Raw genomic sequence first — 23,462 nt, forward strand, 5'->3', positions numbered from 1 at the left:
CCACAGGCGGAGGGACGCAGCGTGACTGTATTTAGAGGCAAGGTAAGTGAGGGTTCTCATTCCTGGCAAATAGGGCCCAGAAAACCATGTGTTTTTGAAAGGTTTTACGTGTAACCTCCCACCCAAGCTTTGTGTGTTAAATAGTCGTATTTATCAAGCCGCCGATTGGAGGATTGAGTCTCAGCGCTGCTTTTATATCACGCCTAGGAAATTATACGTTCACCAGAAGACTGTATTGTAATATTGGTTCGTTTTGCAAGCCCCAACAACAGCTCCCAGTATTACGAGGCACGTTGGGTGGCGTATTAGCTAGTTGAAATCAGTAGAGCAGACCGGGATAACCGCGAAGAGTGGATGGATCTGTTTTTCTGCAACAGCTTGAGTTATCTAGAGTCCCAGAGTAATACTGCACAGAAATAGGCCCTACGGCAACAAATTGGTCCACGCTTGTCTCCATTAGCCCCGGCTATAGCAACCTCACACATCAGTATTTGGATAGTAAATGATTGCAATAACAATACTATTTAGAAATGATGTTATTTTTCAGTCGTATTTTTGAAAGATTAATATCAAGAGGCAAGGGGATTAAGAAGTCAGCTCAGGGCTTCCCTGTGGACATTCCTCTCAGCAACAAGTATACCTCTTTGGATACTTCTGGGGAGGATGACCCATCAGATCATGCAGCAGCAGCAGCAGCCAGGCTGATGTCACTCCAGCTGGTTTCTGAGGCTCAACAGAGAGGGATAAAGTCAGGTAATGCAGTCGTCATAGGGGACTCGATTGTTCGGGGGACTGAAAGGAGATTCTATGGCCGCAAAAGAGACACCAAGATGTTGTGTTCCCTCCTGGATGCTAGGGTCCATGGTGTAACGGAGCAGCTGCAGGATATTCTCAAGGGGGAGAGGGAGCATCTAAGAGGTCCTACGCAGTGAGTACATAGAGTTTAGGAAAGAGGCTAAAGAGACGGACCTCCCAGGTAGTAATCTCGGGATTACTCCGTGTGCCATGGACTAGTGCAGGTAGGAATGGGGTGATAGCATGGGTGAATGAGTGGCTGCGGAGATGGTGCAGGGAACAGGATTTCAAGTTGTTGGATCATTGGAACCTTTTCTGGGGAAGGTGTAATCACTACAAGAGGGACAGTTTGCACCTGAACTGGAGGGGAACTGATATCCTGGCTGTGAGATTAGCAGGTACTTCTCAGGAGAGTTTAAACTAGTTGGCAGGGTCTGGGAACTAGAGCCCCAGGTTAGTAAGTTAAGAATCGGACTTGTAGGTAGATGCCAAGGAAAGTATTGAAAGGCAAAATTGAAATAACAGATATGATAGGTTGGACAGATTGAAGTGTGTTTACTTAATGCTGGGAGTATTTTGGTTAAGTGTAATGAATTTAAAGCATGGATCTCTACATGGAAGTACTGAAACTTGGTTGAGAGAGGAGCAGGAATGGGTGATTAATGTAATATGTTTTTGAAATTTTAGAAAAGATGGAGGAAAAAGAGGTGGGGGATTTGTACTACTATTGATGGGATTGTACTACAGACCCCCTAATCGCCACTGGGGCATTGCAGAACAGATATGTAAACAGATTAAGGAAATGTGTAAACATAATAGGGTTGTTGTCATGGTGGATTTCAACTTCCCTGTTATAAACTGGGATATTCTTAGTGTAAGGGGTTTGGAAGGGGCAGAATTTGTTAAATGGATCCAGGAAGGTTTCTGAAATCAAAATGTGGATGGTCTAACAAGAGGAGGGGCTGTACTGGACCTGGTGTTGGGTAATGAGCCTGGCCAGGTGACTGACCTTTCATTGGGTGAACAGTTAGGGAACAGTGACCACATCTCTTGAACGTTAGGACTTCCATCGATAAGGATACCTATGGTCCTTGTGAGATAGTTTTAAATTGGAGTAGGGCAAAATACAATGAGCATTCGGCAGGAACTAAGAAGCGTTTTTTGGGAACACCTATTTTCTGGCAAGTCCACATCGCACATGTGGAGGGTGTTTAAAGAGCAATTGCACAGAGTACAAGAACGGTATGTTTCTGTTAGAAACAAGGACGGGAATGGAAAGATCTCCAGAGAGGTGATGAATTTAGTCAAGAAGAAAGAGGAAAAGTACGTAAATCTTCAGAAATTAGGATCAAACAAAGCACACAACGAGTATAAAGAAGACAGTAAAGAACAAAAGAAAGGAATTAGGAAAGCCAGGAGCGGCCATGAGAAGGCCTTGGCAAGTAGGATTAGGGTGAATCCCAAGGCATTTTATGCATACGTCAAGAGTAAGAGGATAACTAGGGAGAGAGTGGAACCACTCAAGGATAAAGGGGAGAACATTTGCTTGGATGCAGAGATGTGTGTGAAGTCCTTGATGAGTACTTTGCTTCTATATGTACCAAGGAAAGGGGATATGGAGAACCAAGAGATCAGTATTGAGTGTATAAATATGTTAGAGCGTTTAGAGGCCAAGGAGGAGGAAGTGTTGGCCCTCCTAATGAGTATTTAGGTGGATAAGTCCCTGGGGCCTGATGGGAATTACCTCAGGTTATTGAAAGAGGCAAGAGACAAGATTGCTGGGCCCTTGAACAGTATCTTCGTGTCTTCTGTAGCCACAGGTGAGATTCTGGAGGATGGTGAGTGGCTAATACTCTGTCTAAGAAGGGAACAAGGGAAAATCCTGGGAACTGTACACCAGTGAGTCTGACACCAGCTGCAGGGAAATTGCTGGAGAAAGTTCTTAGGGGTAGGATATATGAGCATTTGGAAACCCATGGCCTAATTAGGGAGAGTCAGCATGGCTTTCTGCGTGGCAGCTGGTGCCTTACCAACCTGGTTGACATTTTTGACAAGGTACTGAGAGAGATTGATGAGGGTAGGGCAGTGGATGTTGTCTACATGGATTTTAGTAAGGCATTTGACAAAACCCCTCATAGGCTAATCCAGAAGATTAAGGTGCATAGGATCTGTGGTGAATTGGCTGTTTGGAATCAGAACTGGCTTGTATATAGAAGACAGGGTAGTAGTTGAAGGAATTTCTTCAAGCTGGAAATCTGTAAGTAGTGGAGTTCTGCAGGGATCTCTGCTGGGACCTCTGCTGTTCGTAATGTGTATAAATGACCTGGATGAGAATGTAGATGGGTGGGTTAGTAAATTTGTGGATGATACCAAGATTGGTGGAGTTGTGGATAGTGTAGAACAGTGGTCCCCAACCACTGAGCCGCGGACCGGTACCAGGCCACAAAGATGTGCTACCGGGCCGCGAGGAAACGATATGATTTGGAGATATGAAACAATGTGAGTCAGCTGCACCTTTCCTCATTCCCTGTCACGCACTTGAACTCGTCGTTCCCCCCCCTGTTGGCCAGACCACAAGAATATCATCAATATTAAACTAGTCTGCGGTGCAAAAGAGGTTAGGGACCCCTGGTGTAGAAGACTGGCAAAGAATACAGCACAATATAGATCAGTTGTAGATGTGGGCTAAGAAATGGCAGATGCAGTTTAACCCAGATACATGTGAGGTGTTGCACCTCAGTAGGGCAAACGTAAGCCAACAGTATACCGTTAGGGTGAGATCCTTAACAGTGTTGCTGAGGAGAGAGATCTTGGGATCCAAGTTCATTACTCCTTGAAAGTGGCCACACATGTCGATAAGGTGGTTAAGAAGGCTTATGGTATGTTTGTTTTTATTAGTCGAGGCACTGAGTTCAAAAGTCAAGAGGATATGTTACAACTTTATAAAACTGGTTAGGCCTCATCTGGAGTATTGTGTGCAGTTCTGGATGCACAGATCTGATAGAAGTTTACAAGATTATGAGAGGCAGAGATAGAGTGGATAAAGAATATCTGTTTCCCAGGGTTGAATTGTCTAATAACAGTGATGATGCATTGAAGGTGAGAGGGGGTATGCTGAAGGGGGATATGAGGGGAAGGTTTCTTACTCAGAGAGTGGTGGATGCCTGGAATGCACTGCCTGGTATGGTGGTAGAGCAAATACATTGGAGGCTTTTAAGTGACATTTGGATAAGCACATGGATGTAAAGAAGATGGAGGGATATGGACATGGTGTAGGTAAGAGGGATTAGTGTTTTGGGTGTTTTTGATTTTTTTTTAGCTGGTTCTGCACAGCATTGCTGACTGAATGTCTTGTTCTTGTACCGTGCTGCTCTACATGGTTAAGATTTGTTGAACAGCTTTTTCTACAATGCTTCATTTATTTCAATCTTTCTCTGTTATACTTTTATTATTCGTAAGACAATGAATACACGTAAATAAGGACATCATTTTTTCCTTAGAAGTCCATAATTATTTTTACTAATTTATTAATCAATGATAATCTCTGCTCAAAATTACCATGGCACATGAGAGAATTTCTTAGATCATTACCAATTCAGGCACACATTCTCAAAAAGGTTCACCACCCCTGCTCCAAGCACTCACCTCCCTCTGTGTAAAGAAGTTAGATTTTTTTGCACTGTTTCTTCATTTGTGTATTTTTTAAATCATGAATAAAGCCTATTTTTGAAATAAAAGATGTGGTCAGCACAGGAGGTCCTGCAGACACCCTATGAGGGGAATTCTATTGATACGCGGAGTGATTCCCTGAACAAATTGTCCAAACCATCTGGCAGAATGCCTCTTCACCAGATCTCATCAACAAGCACCAAGACCTTGGCTAGTGGTGAGAGGGGCCACTCACAGTTAGATCTTTCCCCGTATCACCCCCAACGCACGCTGCCCTTCGGATGGCTGCGCTGGAAGAGAGACGGTCACCCATCTCTGCAGACTGTGAATTTGCCCAGAGGGTGTAAAGAAGGATGCAAGGGTCTGTGTCCTAATGCATCTCCAGCAGTTCCTTAACAGAGGTCTCCCTGGTCTGTGGGATGTCCCAGAATCACACATCGAGACAGGCATTAAGTGCTACTGGAAAGACGTCAACTCGGAGAAACAAGCTGTTTGGTCTGCTCGAAACTTGTTGGTCTTCCAGCACAGTCTGTATGGGAATGCTGCATGATTGGCACAGTCCGGCTGCAGGAACATGCAATGTGGAATGCACTGAAGCTCAGCGCAGCCAATGCTAAGGTTCGGTGGGGAAGGACCACAGTCTAGGTTCCTTCTGCTCCTATGCACAGAAGGTCTAAGTAGGAGAGAAGAGTGTACGAAGAAAATATAGTGGGAGCATTCCTGAACAAGAAATCACTTAAATTTTTAAAACAAAATCAGAAACTGCTAGAAATCTTCAGCATGTTAGGCTGAAGAACAAAAAAGATAATGTTTCAGGCTTGACATTTCATCATATGAAAAGTTATAAACCAAATGCACTGTAAAATGAAAACGAAGAGAGGACAAACTGAATGCGAGAGATGCAGTGCAGGCAATATGGTGACTAAATGACACTTGTGATGGTCGTGCTGACAGGGTGAGGTTGGCGAGGGTTTGTTAACGGCTGCTGATCGACCTGGGGATGGATGACAACAGAGGAATGAAGAAATAGCTTGAACCATAATGTCCAGTTGCTGAAAATGTGAAATACAACAGCATGCTGGGAAGGTCTTCCACTGAGACCATATGGGCAGATCTCAGAAATGAAAAAGGTGCTAACACTTGTTATTGGGATTGTACTGTGGCTCCCAATGGCTAGTGGGAGATATATGTGGGTAGATTATGGAAAGATGATAAAGCAACAGAATTGTCATAGTAGGTGACTTAAATTTCCTTAATATGGACTTGGTCCTCCTGAGTGCAAGAGGATTAGATGGGTCAGATTTGTTAGTTGCATCCAAGAGGCTTTCTTAAAACAGGATATAAATAGTTTCAAACAGTGACAGGGCCATACAGTACCTTGTGTATTTGGAAGTGAGCTTGGCCTGGTGCTTAGAATTTCAGTGGGAGAGGAATTTGGGAACAGAAATCACAACTTTGTGGGAGGTTGGGGGAGGCAGTGTTAAATTTTGGACAAAGTAATTTACATCATTACAAGGCAGAGTAGATTGGGAGCAGCAGTTATTGGGCAAGTCCATGTCTGACATGTGGGAGTCATTTAAATTCAAGATGATCAGAGCTCAGAATTGGCATGTTCCAGTGAGGAAGAAGGACAAGGGTGGCAAGAGTTAGGAATCTTGGAGATGTGGCAAATTTAGTTAAAAGGAAAAAGGAAGCATGCGTAAGCTTTCAGAAGGTGAAATCAGTCAGGGCCCTTAAAGAATATAAAGACAACAGGAAAGAACTCAAACAATGAATCATGAGAGCAAAACAAAATGACCTTGGTGAATAGGATTAAATAAAATTCCAAGGCATTTTATACATACATTAATCTCCCTAATCCCTAATGCACTGGAAAACTGATATAAAATGCTTGTATATATTATAAGGATGAAATTGGTTTAAAGAAATATGATCACACATGAAGTTATTTTCATGTATAGAAGGTCTGAGGTGATCTTAGGATAAAGGTTGTAAAACTGACCAATATGTCAAATTTATAACACTACAGCACAGAATCAGACCCCTTGGCCCACCTAGTATGTGCGAACTATTAATCTCCCTAATCCCTTTGAGCTGCACCTGGACCGTAGCCATCCATATTCCTCCCATTCATGTACCTATCTAAATTTCTTCTAAATATTGAAATTCCACCCACCACCACCACTTGCACTAGTAGCTCATTCCACACTCTCACCACCATCTGAGTGAAGAATTTCCCCCTCCTGTTCCCCTTAAATATTTCATCTTTCATCCTTAATCCATGACCTCTGCTTGTAGTCCCACCCAACCTCAGTGGAAAAAACCTGCTTGCATTTACCCCAGCTATACTCCTCAATTTTGTGTACATCTGCCACTTCTGTGCCCATTCTCCCAATTTGTCCAAGTCCTTCTGCAGACTCTCTGCTTCCTCAATACTGTATTACCTGCCCTCCACTTATCTTTGCATCATCTGTAAACTTGGCCATGGAGCCATCAATTATGTCATTTAAATCGGTAATGTATGACTTGAAAAGAAGCTTCCCAATACCAAGCCCTGTGGAACACCACTTGTCACTGGCAGCCGACCTGAATAGGCCCCCCTTATTCCGACTTTCTGCCTCCTGCCAATCTGCCAAGCTTCTCTCCATGCTAGTATCTTTCCTGCAGCACCATGGGCTCTTAGCTTGTTAAGCAGCCTCATATGCGGCACCTTGCCAAAGGCCTTTTGAAAATCCAAGAAAACAACCAACTGAATTTCCTTTGTCTATCCTGCCTGTTATTTCCTCAAAGACTTCCAACAGATTTGTTAGGCAAGATTTCCCCTGAAGGAAATCATGCTGACTGTGGCCTACTTTATCATGCAGGCTGAAACCTCATCCTTAATAATGGATCCCAACATCTTCAACTAACTGGCCTATAATTTCCTTCCTTCTGCCTCCCTCCCTTCTTGAAGAGAGGAGTGACATATGCAATTTTCCAGTCTTTCAGAACCATTCCAAGATCTAGTGATCATTGCCAATGCCTCTACAATCTCTTTAGCTACCTCTTTCAGAACCCTTGGGTGACTTGTTTACCATCAGACCTTTCAACTTCCCAAGCACTTTCTCTTTCACAATAGCAACTACACTGACTTCTGTCCCCTGACATTCTTGAATATTTGGCATACTGCTAGTCTCTTCCACAGTGCAGACTGATGCAAAATATTTAAGTTTGTTTGCCATCTCTTTGTCTCCTGTTACTACCTCTCCTGCATCATTTTCCAGCTTAATGATATCTGCTCTCGCTCTCTTTCTACACTTTATGTATCTGAAAAAAAAACTTCTGGTATTCCCTCTGATATTTTTGGTTAACTACCTTCATATTTCATCTTTTCTTATGTTTATTTTAGTTGCCTTCTGATAGTTTAAAAAATTTCCCAATCCTCTAACTGCCCACTAATACTTGCTATATTATATGCCTTCTCTTTCGCTTTTATGCTATCTTTGACTTCCCTTGTCACCAATGGTTGCCTCATCTTTCCTTTCGAATACTTCTTTATTTTTGGGATGTATTTATCCTGTGCCTTCTGAGTTGCCCCCGAAACTCCCGCCTTTGCCGTTCTACCATCATCCTTGCTCGTGTCCCCTTCCAATCAACTTTGGCCAGCCCCTCTCTCCTGTGTACCTCCAACTCTCTTGTACACCTCTATCAAGCTGTCTCCCATTCTACTTTTCTCCAAAGAGAAAAGCCTCAGCTTGCTGTGCTCCACATGGACATGATTGCTTGAAGGGCCAGTTTCTGTGCTGTATGATTCTATATAAAGTGTTTTGGGACATTTTTGCCAAACTTATTCGGGACCTCAGTCGACACAAACATTGGAGAGGAAAATTGGATCAGCCATGATGAAATGGCGGAGCAGACTCAATGGGCCAAATGGCCTAATTCTGCTCCTTTATCTTATGATGTTATGGTGTATTTATTGTACATGGAAGTCCTTGGAAAAGATTGATGTGGCAGATGCACTTGAGAAATGTTAATGCAATAATGTTCATTTGCCAGCAGGTGGTAGTGTTGTATTCTGTATCGTAAGTAGTTGTAGTGCATCAGACAATTGTGTCGAATTTTATGTATTGTACTGCCAATGTCCCCACCCATTCACATTTATCTGAGCCAGATGCAGAGGACTGCTTGTGCTGATAACTTTGACACTCAAATGTTTAAAATAAAACTCACATTTTAAAAAGCAGGGCCTTATTAGGGATAGCTAGCATAGCTTTGTGAGCGACTGGTCATTTCTCACAAACTTGATGCGTTTATGAAGATGATTGATAAGTGTAGGGCGGTGGATATTTTCTTCAAGGAATTTAGTAAGGCATTTGACAAGGTCCCTCAAGACAGGCTGATGCACAAAATTAAGATGCATGGGATCCACTATCACTTGGTAGAATCAATTTAAAATTAACCTGGCCACAGAAAACCGAGTATAGTGAATCAGAATCAGGTTTATTACCACTGTCTTACCACAGTAAAATTTCCTGTTTTGGGGCAGTGGAAGTGTGATGTTATTCTTCAGGAGTTTTGTGATAAGCAATGTTCCACAGAGATCTGTGTTATTTTAATTATATGAGTGATTTGGATAAAATATAGATGGGTTGACGCAAGTTTGCAAATGACACAAACATTGGTGGTGAAGAAGGTTGTCACAGATCACCTGCAGACAGCATGAAGAAATGGCAGACAGAGCTGAATTCAGGCACATTTGATGTGTTGCACTTTGGGAGGACACTAAGAGAACTGGATGTACTGAGGGGTCTTGGGGTTCAAATCTATAGTTCCCTGAAAGTGGCAACACCTGTAACGTGTGGTAAAGAAGGCACATGACATGCTTTCTTTCATTAGTCGTGCCGTTGAGTGTATAAGACAGGAAGTTATGTCGCAGCTGCATAAAACATTGGTTAGGCCGTGTTTGGAGTATTGAGTTCATTGTAGGAAAGATGTGAAGGTTTTGGAGAAGGTGCAGAGGAGGTTCACAAAAACCTTGCCTGGATTAGAGAGTAGAGGTTAAGGGAGAAGTTTCTCTGCAGTGTTGGAGGCTGAGGGGAAATCTGATTGATGTTCATAAAATGATGCGAGACACAGATAGGCTAGATAGAGTCAAGCCACTTTCGCAGATTTGGAATGTCTATACTGGAGCATATACATTTAAGGTGATAGGAGGAAAGTTAAAAGGAGAGATAGAGGACAAGTTTATTTTAATACAGAGAGAGGTAGGGCTGTGAAACATTCTGCTGGAGTGTTGGTGGGAGAAAATACAACAGTGGTGTTTCAGAGGTGTTTAGACAGGCATAAGAGCATGAAGGAAATGGAAGGATGTGAATCGTGCATTCACATGGGAGTAGTTTCACTTGGCATCATGGTTGGCAAAGACATTGTGGGACACAGACTATATTCCTGTGCTGTACGGTTCTGTGTTCTATAATTTTAAATACTATTTGTAAATGAATTAATTAAGCACATGAAAACACTAGGAAATAATTAAAAAATTGAAGTACCATTGGTTTAAAAAAAACTTATTTTCTCCTAATCTTCAGCCTTAGAATCCCTATTTAGTTGAATGGGCTTCAATCCAATGCCATAGGAACTGAGAAACTACTTTTCCAGCATGAAGTAGAGCGATGGAATTTATTTGTGTGGAAGCTAAGGAATCCTATCACTTTCATTCTGGACTTTGATGTCTTTTTTTTTGCATTACTTTTTGTGATATTATTTGATCCAGTGGACCATAACTGCAGAAGGTGTGGAGAAAGGTTAATTTGAGAATTCATTACAGCTGTATTTCACATTTTCTGATTTATTCCTTCAGGATAATCATGGATGGATGTGATATCATTAGTTACCACCTCAAGTGGAGCTTGTGGTTATCAAAAAAGCGTCATTATCTCCATGTTGACTTTTGTTATGAATGTTCTGTTATGGAGAAGCAGGAGCATGAGTGATCAACACACATCAAAGTTGCTGGTGAACGCAGCAGGCCAGGCAGCATCTCTAGGAGAGGTGCAGTCGACGTTTCAGGCTGAGACCCTTCGTCAGGACTAACTGAAGGAAGAGTGAGTAAGGGATTTGAAAGTTGGAGGGGGAGGGGGAGATCCAAAATGATAGGAGAAGACAGGAGGGGGAGGGATAGAGCCAAGATCTGGACAGGTGATTGGCAAAAGGGGATACGAGAGGATCATGGGACAGGAGGTCTGGGAAGAAAGACAAGGGGGGGGGACCCAGAGGAAGGGCAAGAGGTATATTCAGAGGGACAGAGGGAGAAAAAGGAGAGTGAGAGAAAGAATGTGTGCATGAAAATGAGTAACAGATGGGATACGAGGGGGAGGTGGGGCCTTAGCGGAAGTTAGAGAAGTCGATGTTCATGCCATCAGGTTGGAGGCTACCCAGACGGAATATAAGGTGTTGTTCCTCCAACCTGAGTGTGGCTTCATCTTTACAGTAGAGGAGGCCGTGGATAGACATGTCAGAATGGGAATGGGATGTGGAATTAAAATGTGTGGCCACTGGGAGATCCTGCTTTCTCTGGCGGATAGAGCGTAGATGTTCAGCAAAGCGGTCTCCCAGTCTGCGTCGGGTCTCGCCAATATATAAAAGGCCACATCAGGAGCACCGGATGCAGTATATCACCCCAGCCGACTCACAGGTAAAGTGTTGCCTCACCTGGAAGGACTGTTTGGGGCTCTGAATGGTGGTAAGGGAGGAAGTGTAAGGGCATGTGTAGCACTTGTTCCGCTTACAAGGATAAGTGCCAGGAGGGAGATCAGTGGGGAGGGATGGGGGGGGAACGAATGGACAAGGGAGTTGCGTGGGGAGCGATCCCTGCGGAATGCAGAGGGGGGGGGGAGGGAAAGATGTGCTTAGTGGTGGGATCCCGTTGGAGGTGGCGGAAGTTACGGAGAATAATATGTTGGACCCGGAGGCTGGTGGGGTGGGAGGTGAGGACCAGGGGAACCCTATTCCAAGTGGGGTGGCGGGAGTATGGAGTGAGAGCAGATGTACGTGAAATGGGGGAGATGTGTTTAAGAGCAGAGTTGATAGTGGAGGAAGGGAAGCCCCTTTCTTTAAAATAGGAAGACATCTCCCTCGTCCTAGAATGAAAAGCCTCATCCTGAGAGCGGAGACGGAGGAATTGCGAGAAGGGGATGGCGTTTTTGCAAGAGACAGGGTGAGAAGAGGAATAGTCCAGATAGCTGTGAGAGTCAGTAGGCTTATAGTAGACATCAGTGGATAAGCTGTCTCCAGAGATAGAGACAGAAAGATCTAGAAAGGGGAGGGAGGTGTCGGAAATGGACCAGGTAAACTTGAGGGCAGGGTGAAAGTTGGAGGCAAAGTTAATAAAGTCAACGAGTTCTGCATGCGTGCAGGAAGCAGCACCAATGCAGTCGTCGATGTAGCGAAGGAAAAGTGGGGGACAGATACCAGAATAGGCACGGAACATAGATTGTTCCACAAACCCAACAAAAAGGCAGGCATAGCTAGGACCCATACGGGTGCCCATAGCTATACCTTTAGTTTGGAGGAAGTGGGAGGAGCCAAAGGAGAAATTATTAAGAGTACGGACTAATTCCGCTAGATGGAGCAGAGTGGTGGTCTCCCTTACACTTCCTCCCTTACCACCGTTCAGGGCCCCAAACAGTCCTTCCAGGTGAGGCAACACTTCACCCGTGAGTCGACTGGGGTGATATACTGCGTCCGGTGCTCCCGATGTGGCCTTTTATATATTGGCGAGACCCGACGCAGACTGGGAGACCGCTTTGCTGAACATCTACGCTTTGTCCGCCAGAGAAAGCAGGATCTCCCAGTGGCCACACATTTTAATTCCACATCCCATTCCCATTCTGACATGTCTATCCACAGCCTCCTCTACTGTAAAGATGAAGCCACACTCAGGTTGGAGGAACAACACCTTATATTCTGTCTGGGTAGCCTCCAACCTGATGGCATGAACATCGACCTCTCTAACTTCCGCTAAGGCCCCACCTCCCCCTCGTACCCCATCTGTTACTTATTTTTATGCACACATTCTTTCTGTCACTCTCCTTTTTCTCCCTCTTTCCCTCTGAATATACCTCTTGCCCATCCTCTGGGTCCCCCCCCCCCTTGTCTTTCTTCCCAGACCTCCTGTCCCATGATCCTCTCGTATCCCCTTTGCCAATCACCTGTCCAGCTCTTGGCTCTATCCCTCACCCTCCTGTCTTCTCCTATCATTTTGGATCTCCCCCTCCCCCTCCAACTTTCAAATCCCTTACTCACTCTTCCTTCAGTTAGTCCTGATGAAGGGTCTCGACCTGAAACGTCGACTGCACCTCTTCCTACAGATGCTGCCTGGCCTGCTGCGTTCACCAGCAACTTTGATGTGTGTTGCTTGAATTTCCAGCATCTGCAGAATTCCTGTTGTTAGCATGAGTGATCAGTACTTTTGTGGTGGTTGATAGAGTGATTGTATACCTCGTATGTTGACCTATCCAATGTCTGGCCATCAGCTGAGTATAAATCAGTTTTGCTTGGAAATGATGATAAAATGTTGCACTTTCATTAAAAGAAGTGGACATCACAAAATAACTGGGAGTCGAATTCAGCTTAATATATAAGGAAATGTAAGAAACTGGGAAAAATTACACCTCATTGAAAATATATGCATATAGTTTGCATGTAAAATGAAATTCTGACTAGGCAGGTATCTAACGGGTATAAAGTGCATTGTGACTGTAAAACATCTGCAGCTTTTTAATATACATCATAATTGCTCAAACAAACCAATAGACGTGAATCTAACTATCTTTCAGTTTTGCGTAATCTGCATTTAGTTTTTGGAGCCTTATTCAATATTTAACTATTCGATTCCTCCCACAATGTTTTAGTGTATCCATTACTTATGGTAGTTATATTTTCCATTTGAACAGTTCAGTGCATTTTAATCTGGTTCTTAATGCTTAAATTGAATTGATCCCTCATTTCACAAGACTGCTTTTGAAAATCTTCCTCTCTAAAGCAAGTGGTCTCTCTCCAGTAACATTAACAGCCTGTGGCAGTCTTCTGTGCTGTTACAAAGAGAGTGACTGCGTGCCTTCATTCAAGTTGTAAGATCATGCTTGAGTTTATGTAGAAATATTTGATAAATTTACACTTGAACTGGAATGAAGTGGTCAACGATGCAGAGAATTCCTCTGTTGGTCTTGTTGCCACATCCTTTTGTAGGAACAGTTTTCCAACCAAGGTGGTTCAATTCTTGACAGCAAGAATATTGACACTTAATATTCAGCTAGACAGAGAATTCAACTAGAAACTTATCATTTTAGGAGCTTGTCTGAAACTTAGCATAACCATCAGAGATTAACAGATAACTTCTTTTAATCTTATTTCTCTGTGAGGTAATCACCTCTTAACATCATTTATCAAGTTGATTTTTCAGGCTTGTGATGGATTTTTGCAGCCGGTTTTCTTCACACATTTGTGGAAAACGGTCAATAATTCACACTTGTTGCAGGTTTAACTGAACACAAATAACCCTGCAGCCTATTGGTAATGGTTGTTTGCACATTCTGTGCTAGATAAAATATGTTACATTTTTCCAAAACTAGATTACAGAAATCGGAGGTACCACTTTTTGCCTGTTTTCATACAGGTTATACTTATGACTGCAGCTCAGATTTGGAAATGGGTCTTTCAGGCATCTTGAACTTTATTGAACTGGATCTTGGTTTAGGAATCCGAGTTGGAATTGGGTGTCGTACCATATTCTCCTGTGCAACCTGCAGGAAAGATTTGCAGAACAAGCATTAGAAATGGAATATAGCAGTGGTATTTATATGCAATATGGTTTCAAGAAGTTTGTAATGAATCCTTTAGAGAACTATAGTTGTTTGTTCTGACTGGTGCTAAATTAGACAATTGATTTTATAAAACACCCCGGTTTGTTGCAATACAGTCCAATTCGTTAATTCACAGTGTGCACAGCAGTACTTAAGATTGTGTTTCAATTGCAATGTATGAAACTTGTCAAATACTGTTCAGACTTTAGTTGATATGTATTACAGTATAATTTTTATCCATTTCTTGTCAAGTTTTTCTAGCTGTAACAAGTTTTTTGATGTTGAGAAATTCTGGCAGTTGCAGTTTTAGACCTGTAGATGGGGACAAGTGCTTTAAGATGTTAAAACTTTTCTACATAGAAAATCTACAGCTCTAATGATACGACTTTTGAACACAGTGCTGAGAATGGAAAGGGATTTGCTTCACATAACCAATTCCATTGAATTAATTGTTGAATTTTTCTGTATATCTATATTTTTCTTATTTTTTAAATGGAAATCTTAAGCTATTTCTTCTCTCATTACTTGCCTTGCTAGAGAGAATAATATGTGTTTACTCGTGCTTATGAGAGAATGGCGCATAATGAATATCATTTAGTGTTTATTCACTTGAAATGACAATCTCCATAAGTTAACAACAATTGTAATGTGGAAGCACAATCAAAACGTGTTTACGCCACAAGCTTACAGGTTTCCCCCGCCATCTGAAGGTAGAGCGTTCCTATGAAATGGTTCATAAGCCGGAATGTCATAAAGCGAAGAAGCAATTACCATTTATTTATATGGGAAAAATTTGTGAGCGTTTGCAGACCCAGAAATAACCTATCAAATCATGCCAAATAATACATAAAACCTAAAATAACAGTAACATATAGTAAAAGCAGGAATGATATGATGAATACACGGCCATATAAAGTAGAAATACTTTCCCACAATCATTGTCGGCACTGTTCTCCGTAGCGAAAATCTCACGCAAGCGCCATCGGCAAAAACACAGCGCAAGCGCTCTCCAGTAACCTTTAAGCTATGAACCTGCCAAATAACACGTAAAAATACACAGCCGATATAAAGTAGAAATAATGTATGTACAGTGTAGTATCACTTACCGGAATTGGGACAGCGCCGAGCACACCGATGATGGTGTGTTAGGCTGAGTCGTCGGAGGTTGGAGTGGTGCAGTGGCCCCCACCCTCCTGGCAGCGAACCAATACCGATCCGCGAAGCATGCAGGGGTACAGCGGTAGCCGGAACGCACTCAGCACATCTTTAAGGAAAAAAACGAAATAAACAAGCTAATTAATTAGGTGCCGCCCGGCACATAAATGTTGGCCCAGATCAGAGGCGTCGCAATCGGCAATCGCCTCTGATCTGGGCCAACATTTACGTGTCGGGCGGCACCTAACTAATTGTTTATTTCGGCTTTTTTTCTTAAAGGTGTGCTGGGTGCATCCCAGGAATGAAAGGATTAATCTATGAGGAGTTAATGTATGAAGGGTTAATGTCTGGGCCCATACTCACTGGAGTTTAGAAGAGGGAGATCTCTTTCTTTTTAAATCTTTTTATTAAGAAGAGGGAGATCTCATTGAAACCTATCAAATATTGAAAGGCAGGTGGATGTGGAGAGGATGTTTCATATAGGGGGGTGTTGACAACCAAAGGGCACAGCCTCAGAATAAAGGAATTGTCCATTCAGAACAGAGATGAGTTGGAATTTCTTTAGCCAGAGGGTAATGAATCCTGGGGTATTCATTGTCACTGACAGCTGTGGAGGCTAAGTCATTGGTATATTTCAAGCATATGTTGATAGGTGCTTGATTTGACAGTGTGTCAAAAGCTTTGGGGAGAAGAGAGGAGAATGGAGTTGAGGGGGATAATAAATTAGCCACGATGGAGCAGACTCGATGGGTCGAATGGTTTAATTCTGCTCCTTTGTCTTATGGGCTTGTGGACAAGTGCATTTCCAGCGTTGGTCATGCTGGAGAGCATTTGGAGGGCTATGAGGTGCACAACAAGGTTTGCACTCCGTACACAATTTTGTGATCTGGACTGCTCAGAGGTTGCTGTGACACATTCTTCAGATAGAATATATTTCTCTGTTGATATCTGCTGCATTCTGCACAATTCCTCTGTAATGAGGGCGAAGTCAATACGAAGATCCTCCTCATTATCTTGCCTCTCACACAGATGGTTTGTGCCTGAATGCTGCAGGTCACAGGCACATTTTGGTCTTAGAGTGAAAAGAGATGTTACTGTATACCTGGCCATGACCATCTCAAATAAATACTTTCAAAGTCATCTCGTGACTTTGACTTCCCATTGGGTCAAAATGAGATGAAATTGAATGTAAACCCATTGATTTGATTTAATTTAAACTGAGTGACTTAATTATTTTCTCTAGCATCCCTTTGGAAGCTGCATGAACTACGTTTGTGACTCAGCTATGTTTTGCAAAGTGATTCTAAGTTAAAGTTACGTGTAGACTCTGTAAAATGCTTTCTGCTTGCCCTTGAGAGAAGTTCCAAAGACAGTGGTAAATCTGCAACTCATTCAACACCAAAGAGCCTGCTGTATTGTCAGTCCATGATTTGCTTTGAAAATTTCCTCAAAGAGTTCTGCTTCCTTTTATTACAAGAAGGCATAATCTAGAAGCCAAAGCCATGTCACTGTTTTGTGATTCAAAAGCAAACTTCAATACAGTAGATTCCAGTTAATTGAGACACGTTACAACCAGTACATTTTGGCTCAATTAAGCGGCTGCCGCAATTAGCCGAAGTTTCATAGAAATAGTTTAAGAGGAATAAAAAAAAGGTAAATTACCACTTATTTGAGTAAAAAAATTATGTATTTAAATGAAATACAAAAAAAAGAACGCTACCAATGTTACTACAGAATCGACAGAGGAACTTATCCAGTGTATGCTGCTGTGTATGGGCTGTCCAGGCAGGGGTAGCACCAGGTGAAAGGGCTTATCATGTCATTCTGGGGCAGCTCGCTCACCTTTGGTCCCCACTGGACACTCAGCTGTCACCTATGGCTCAGGGTAGCTGTTTATATAGCTTTGGCAGACAGTCTCAACCAGATGAGGGTAGCCAGTGGGCCTCAAACCCCGGTGAAATAGGGACATGTCTGTCCCAACATGTGAAGTTAGCTCCGGCAGACTGGGCGGATGCGAGGGACAATGAGATCCAATGGTCAAGAAGGCTGTTCCGCAATGCTTTGTGAAGAGCAAAGGGTAGAATAAGGCACAGAAGAAGTCATGGTCATCCACTGCAACCAAGGAAGACCCCAGTTTGTGACGACTACTTGTACCACTGGATCAGAACTTCCAAAGTTGATAGAGTGGAGCTGTCCCAATGCAACAGCTTTTCCACTTAGAAACTCTCCTGCACAGGTTTTGCTGTCGTCATCGGATATGACGGACGACCAGCACACTGCTATGTTCTTTCCATTGACTGTAAATGAACAAAATTACTGCAGACACCTAGAGCACATAATGGACTGCCTTCGTACAATGCTATGTTGATACCTACAAGTTCTTCATAGTTCCTAACCTGCAGATGTAGTTAAATCATTTTGAGTTTCACTCCCGGCCATTATTGGCAAAAATCACGTTTTTTTTAAACACGACATATGCAAATGATGCTATTTAAAAACTTTGACAAACTTCAATAGATGTGTGGTGGAGAGTATATTGACTGGTTGCATCACAGGCTGGTATGGAAACACCAAAGCCCTTGTACAATAGTGAATGCAGCACAGTTCATCACATCTACATGGAGCACTATTGAAGGAGAGCAGCATCCATCATAAAGGACCCCCACCATCCAGGCCATTCTCTCTTCTTGCTGCTACTGCTACTCAGGAAGAAAATGCATGAGCCACACCATCAGGTTCAGGTACAGTTATTACCCATCAACCATCTCAGGCTCTTGAACCAGAGGGGATAACTTCACTGAACTGGACTCACTTTCAAGAACTCTTCATCTCAAGTTCTCAGTATTTATTATGTATTTATTTATTATTATTTTTTTCTCTTTCTTTTTGTATTTGTAGTTTGGTTTTTTTTTGCACAATGTTGTGTGCCAGGTTGGGTGTGGTTTTCACTGATTCTATTGTGTTTCTTATATTTAATGTGATGTTTGCACGAAAATGAATTGCAGAGTTGTATTTGGTGACACTTATGTACTTTGATAATAAATTTACTTTGAACATTGAAACTGTTTGCTCTAAGAATGGTGTTCTGTTTAATGACCACACAAATTCATGCAACTGTACTAGTTAGAAACAGTTTGGCAACAGTCTCTTGCCCCAATTAAGCAGCACAGCATCACAAATAAATGAAGCAAATCCCAGCAATTTTCTCATAAAGACGAGGAATTCTGCAGATGCTGGAAGTTCAAGCAACACACATCAAAGTTGCTGGTGAACGCAGCAGGCCAGGCAGCATCTCTAGGAAGAGGTACAGTCGATGTTTCGGGCCGAGACCCTTTTAGACTGGATTTTCTGATGGCTTCTGCTGATACTGTTGAACTTCGGTCAATAAAAGCGGAGGGAGGTTGTAGGTATTAGACACATAGAAAAGTACAGCACAGAAACAGGCTCTTTGACTCATTTAGTCCATGCTAAAACCATTTTAAACAGCCCACTCCCAACGAGCTGCACGGGGAGCATAACCCTCCATACCCCTACCATCCATCTACCTACCCAAACTTCACTTAAAAGTTGAAATCAAGCTCTCATTTGAGCTGAATGTCGCAAAGAGTAATTTTAGCCCTACATGGCATGGTTTTTCAGCATGCCTTCACAGACTGAGTGGTTGTAATCTTAGCTAGCTTCCCCAAGGCAATGCCTCTGCGAAGTTGTGGAGGAACAATGGTTTCTGTCAGCCTGACACAGGACAACATTATTGCACTGGCTGGAACTCCAGAATCCCTCAGAGGCATTGTATCCACAGGCTTTGCAAAACACTGGAAGCCAGGTTGCTAGAATGTTGACACTCTCAAAATCCTGACACCTCAAATGCCCAGAGCCAAAATTATTTCTTCTTCCTCCTTATTGCCCAACCACCACTGAAATCGCATTACTTCCTAATGAAAAGCATATTTCAACAGTCAAAAATTGGTGTTGACACAATCTCGTGTCATGGAGTGGCAAGTCTTCACCAGCTGGCAGAACAGAAAGTGCTCTCTAGTCTGCTTCTTGCTGTAGCTAGAGATTTTGTTGAAGTTTCCCCATTTTGCCATGCATACTTCTGATCTGAAGAAACAATTTGAAGTTTTCTAGGTAGTCCACACATCCTGCATCAGATATGCTGTTGGTCAGATTGACATTAGGAACCTCTTGCATAACTTTCGACATTTAGTTGAGCCACGTGACCAGCTGATTTTATCTGGTTGCTGTGTACGTATCTTTTGCAATTGGTGTTTTTTGAGTGTCTGGGAGTAATGTTGCACAACACATTATATATATATATATATATATATATACACACACACATACACACACACACACACACACACACACACACACACACACACACACACACACACACACACACTATGAATCAAAAAACAAACTGCTGGAGGAACACAGCACGTCTGGCAGCATCTGGAGGGAAATGCAGAGTCAACATGTTCTTAAGTGGAAATGTCAACTGCCCATTTGTTTTTTTGCTCCAGATTCCAACATCTGCAGTCGCTGAATACACAGTATTGACGTGATTTAAAAGAAACATGATTTGATAGCTGTGGTTTAGTATCAAATCAGAAACAAGAGAAAATCTGCAGATGCTGGAATCTAAGCAACACACACAAAATGCTAGAGGAACTCAGCAGGCCAGGCAGCATCTATGGAAAAGAGTACCGTGACATTCAGGGCCCCAGAACAGTCCTTCCAGGTGAGGCCATACTTCACTTGCGAGTTAGTTGGGGTCATGTACTGTGTCCGGTGCTCCCAGTGTGGCCTCCTACATATTGGTGAGACCCGACGTAGATTGTGTGACCACTTTGCTGAGCACCTACGCTCTGTTCACCAGAAGAAGTGAGATCTCCCAGTGGCCACCCATTTTAATTCCACTTCCCATTCCCATATCTATTCAGAACCTCCTCCACTGTTGTGAAGAGGCCACACTTAGATTAACCAATTTCCCCCGGGATCAATAAAGTATGACTATGACTATGATTGGAGGAACAACACCTTATATTCCGTCTGGGTAGCCTCCAACCTGATGGCATGAACATCAATTTCTCGAACTTCCTATAATGCCCTGCCCCCCCTCACCATTCCCCATTCCCTTTTCCCTTTCTTACCTTATCTCCTTGCCCGCTCATCACCTCCCTCTACTGCTCCTTCCTCCTTTTCTTTCTTCCATGATCTTCTGTCAGACTCACTCTTCTCCAGCCTTGTATCTCTTTCACCAATCAGCTTCCCAGCTCTTTACTTCATCCCTCCCACTTCAGGTTTCACCAATCAACTTGTGTTTCTGTCTCCCCTCCCGGCATCTTGTAAACCTACTCCTCAGCACCTTTTCTCCAGTCCTGTGGAAGGGTCTCAGCCCAAAACATCGAGTGCACTCTTTTTCCATAGATGCTGCCTGGCCTGCTGAGTTCCCCCTGCACTTTGTGTGTGTTGTTTAGTATCAGATACTTTTTACACAGTGTGGATGAACATTTATCTTAATTGTTGCTATATTTTGTGGTCTGGAGGCTGACCCCATGTTCCCAGTACTTTTTTATTGTGTTGTTGAAATAGAAAGTAAACCCACAACTTGTTGCCCAGTCAGTGTATTGCTGCAGGGAACAGCTGACAGCATGTTACCTTCTGCAAGAGAGAGTGGTCACAGTCTGTAGCTGTGATACTCCTCCCATGTCGAATAACTGGAAATGTTTGTAATCTAGTTGTGTGCGAACGTGTATACGTGCCTGTCAGTTTGGTTTGACTCCTTGCTTTAATCTGTCCACTTCCTTCTGTGACATTTCTCCAGTCATCTATCCTTTTAAGACATGGAGGCATGATTTGAATTAGTGCAGGATGTTTCAGCTGATACACAGATTCCTGAAATTACTTTCACTTGATGTGCAGAGTAAGGGAGATCTTTGGAATTAACACCTCCTCAGAATTCTTTTTTTTACAGTGGAATGCACAGAAATGATTGTTCTGTAACACCAGAACAAATTAATGTGGTGTCTCCTATTTTGGAAAAATAAAAGTATAATTATGCTATTGTGACTAGATGCAATGATTTGTTACACTTCAATTTTCCTGAAAGACACTGACTTAGAAGGTGGTATGAGCAATTTCAACAGTGGACTGAGCCATTTGTTCTCTGCCTTATCACACTGTGACAAGTGTATTGTTTTCACTAAGTTTAGGGCTATGATGCATTAAATTTTAGAATTGCTTTCGACTGGAAGCTAAGCATTAAGCCCAAGGCCCCTACTGTGTGACTGTCCTTTACTGTTGCTTTCCTTTTAGATAAATTTGATGTGCTCTCAATTCTGATGCTTAACCTTTTCTAGTAATAGTTTTGAGTCCAACTCCAAATCGATCAGTTACTGTGCAGCAAATGTTTTCATGCTCTGCTCAGAAGATATTAGCATTGTGGTACATCTGTGTACTGTCAGCAGGCTGGATGGAGAGCGAGGTGTCTCCCACTGGAGGTTGGTTGTAGGGGATTCATAGCCCGTTCTTTAGTTACAGCCTTCAGCATTTTGGGCATCGAGGGAGAGAGGAAGGGGAAAGCCATCTGCAGTACCACCGATGCGGCAGAGAGGGCCTCAAGATAGCTGTGGCTCAAAAGAGGGGAGCCATGGAGTCATAAGTAGCTAGCCATTTGGACACAAGCTGGGGTCTGATCAGCCCCGGCTGGGTCACCTGGAGGAGGTTGTATGATGTTGAAAGACCCGAAACAACCGATGATTCCAGGAACATCACTGAAGATGTGTCCAGAAGCATCAATAGATGTATGTACACAGTTTAACAAGCCAAATAAGTGGCTTTAAAGATATTTTCAGTTACTTTGAATTGGTACCTAGAAATTATTTGCACACATTTCTTGTATTTTTTCAAAAATTTGTGTTAAATGCAATATTGCATCCATCAAGATATTTCTTTGATAACTTCTATTTCTTCTATTTCTAGTACAATTCAATTATTTTTTTCTCGCAGAGTACATGAATTATTTTTGTGCACAACATTAACCTACATCACATTGATTGGCTTCTAACTTGCATGAAGAATGAAGATTTTTAACAATAATAATAACTTGATGAAAGGTCTAGTTAACATCAGAGATTTAAATCTAAGTTGCATGAAGTTCATGTAACTAGATTGTAATTGACATAATCTTAAAATGGGTGAAGAAAGAATAAAAGAAATTCTGAGACTGTGACATCATTTTACTGAAGTCTCGGTCTTTCTTAAATTACACGTACTGTACCAGAACTGTTACGGTTGTGCCCTGGAGAAATAACCATAAAGTCAAATGACATCATAATTAGAAACCTTATTAAATACTTAATTTTTGTTTGATGTGTCACAGCTGGATCTATATGTAAACTTCATACAGACAGATTCATTTCTCGACTTGGAGTTTTTTCCTCTCTATGAATTCATTGTGAAGAAAGACAGCTCACTAATTGAAATATTTTCTGATTTTATCTCCATAACATAACGTGTATGAATTAAAAGCAATACCATCAAAAAAGACAGCTATTGAATTCAGTTAATTGATATAATATCTTAAAGGTGCCATTATTAAGGGTGTTGTTTAGAGATGGAAGAGCTTGTGGCCTGGTTCCAGGCAAGTAACCTCTTTCTCAATGCCAACAAGTCAAAGGAGGTGGTAATCGACTTCAGAAGAACTCACACCACTCATACCCCTCATGCCCCTCTTTACATCGGCAGCACAGTAGCTGAAACTGCAAGCAGCTCCAAACTCCTGGGAGTGCACATTTCGCACAACCTCTCATGGTCCCAGAACAGATTCTACACGATCAAGAAAGCTCACTAACGTTTACTTTCTGAGAAAGCCAAACAGAACCAGATTATGCACATGAATACTTGTGTCCTTTGCCCTACAGATGCACAGTAGAGAGCATCCTAATATGCTACATCAATGCATGGCACAGAATCTGCACTGTAGCAGACAGGAAA

General features: G+C 42.4%; 2 protein-coding genes across 12 annotated transcripts in view; one reads left to right on the forward strand and one right to left on the reverse strand.

Annotated features, from left to right (window-relative positions):
* Nucleotides 1-23,462, forward strand: part of cmss1 (cms1 ribosomal small subunit homolog) — a 291,722-nt gene continuing 268,260 nt past the window's right edge. For 10 of the 11 annotated variants that reach the window (XM_072260140.1, XM_072260141.1, XM_072260136.1 and 7 more), the window contains exon 1: nucleotides 1-42. The gene's annotated coding sequence lies outside the window, so the exon portion shown is untranslated. The remainder of the gene's footprint in view (nucleotides 43-23,462) is intronic. The other variant, XM_072260142.1, reaches the window with a different exon arrangement.
* Nucleotides 13,889-23,462, reverse strand: part of LOC140198910 (filamin A-interacting protein 1-like) — a 29,158-nt gene continuing 19,584 nt past the window's right edge. The window contains exon 2 of the mRNA XM_072260133.1: nucleotides 13,889-14,249. Coding sequence (XP_072116234.1) covers nucleotides 14,130-14,249 — 120 coding nt within the window. The 3' untranslated portion in view covers nucleotides 13,889-14,129. The remainder of the gene's footprint in view (nucleotides 14,250-23,462) is intronic.

This window comes from Mobula birostris, chromosome 6 (genome assembly GCF_030028105.1).
Source record: "Mobula birostris isolate sMobBir1 chromosome 6, sMobBir1.hap1, whole genome shotgun sequence".
Classification (NCBI taxonomy): Eukaryota; Metazoa; Chordata; class Chondrichthyes; order Myliobatiformes; family Myliobatidae; genus Mobula; species Mobula birostris.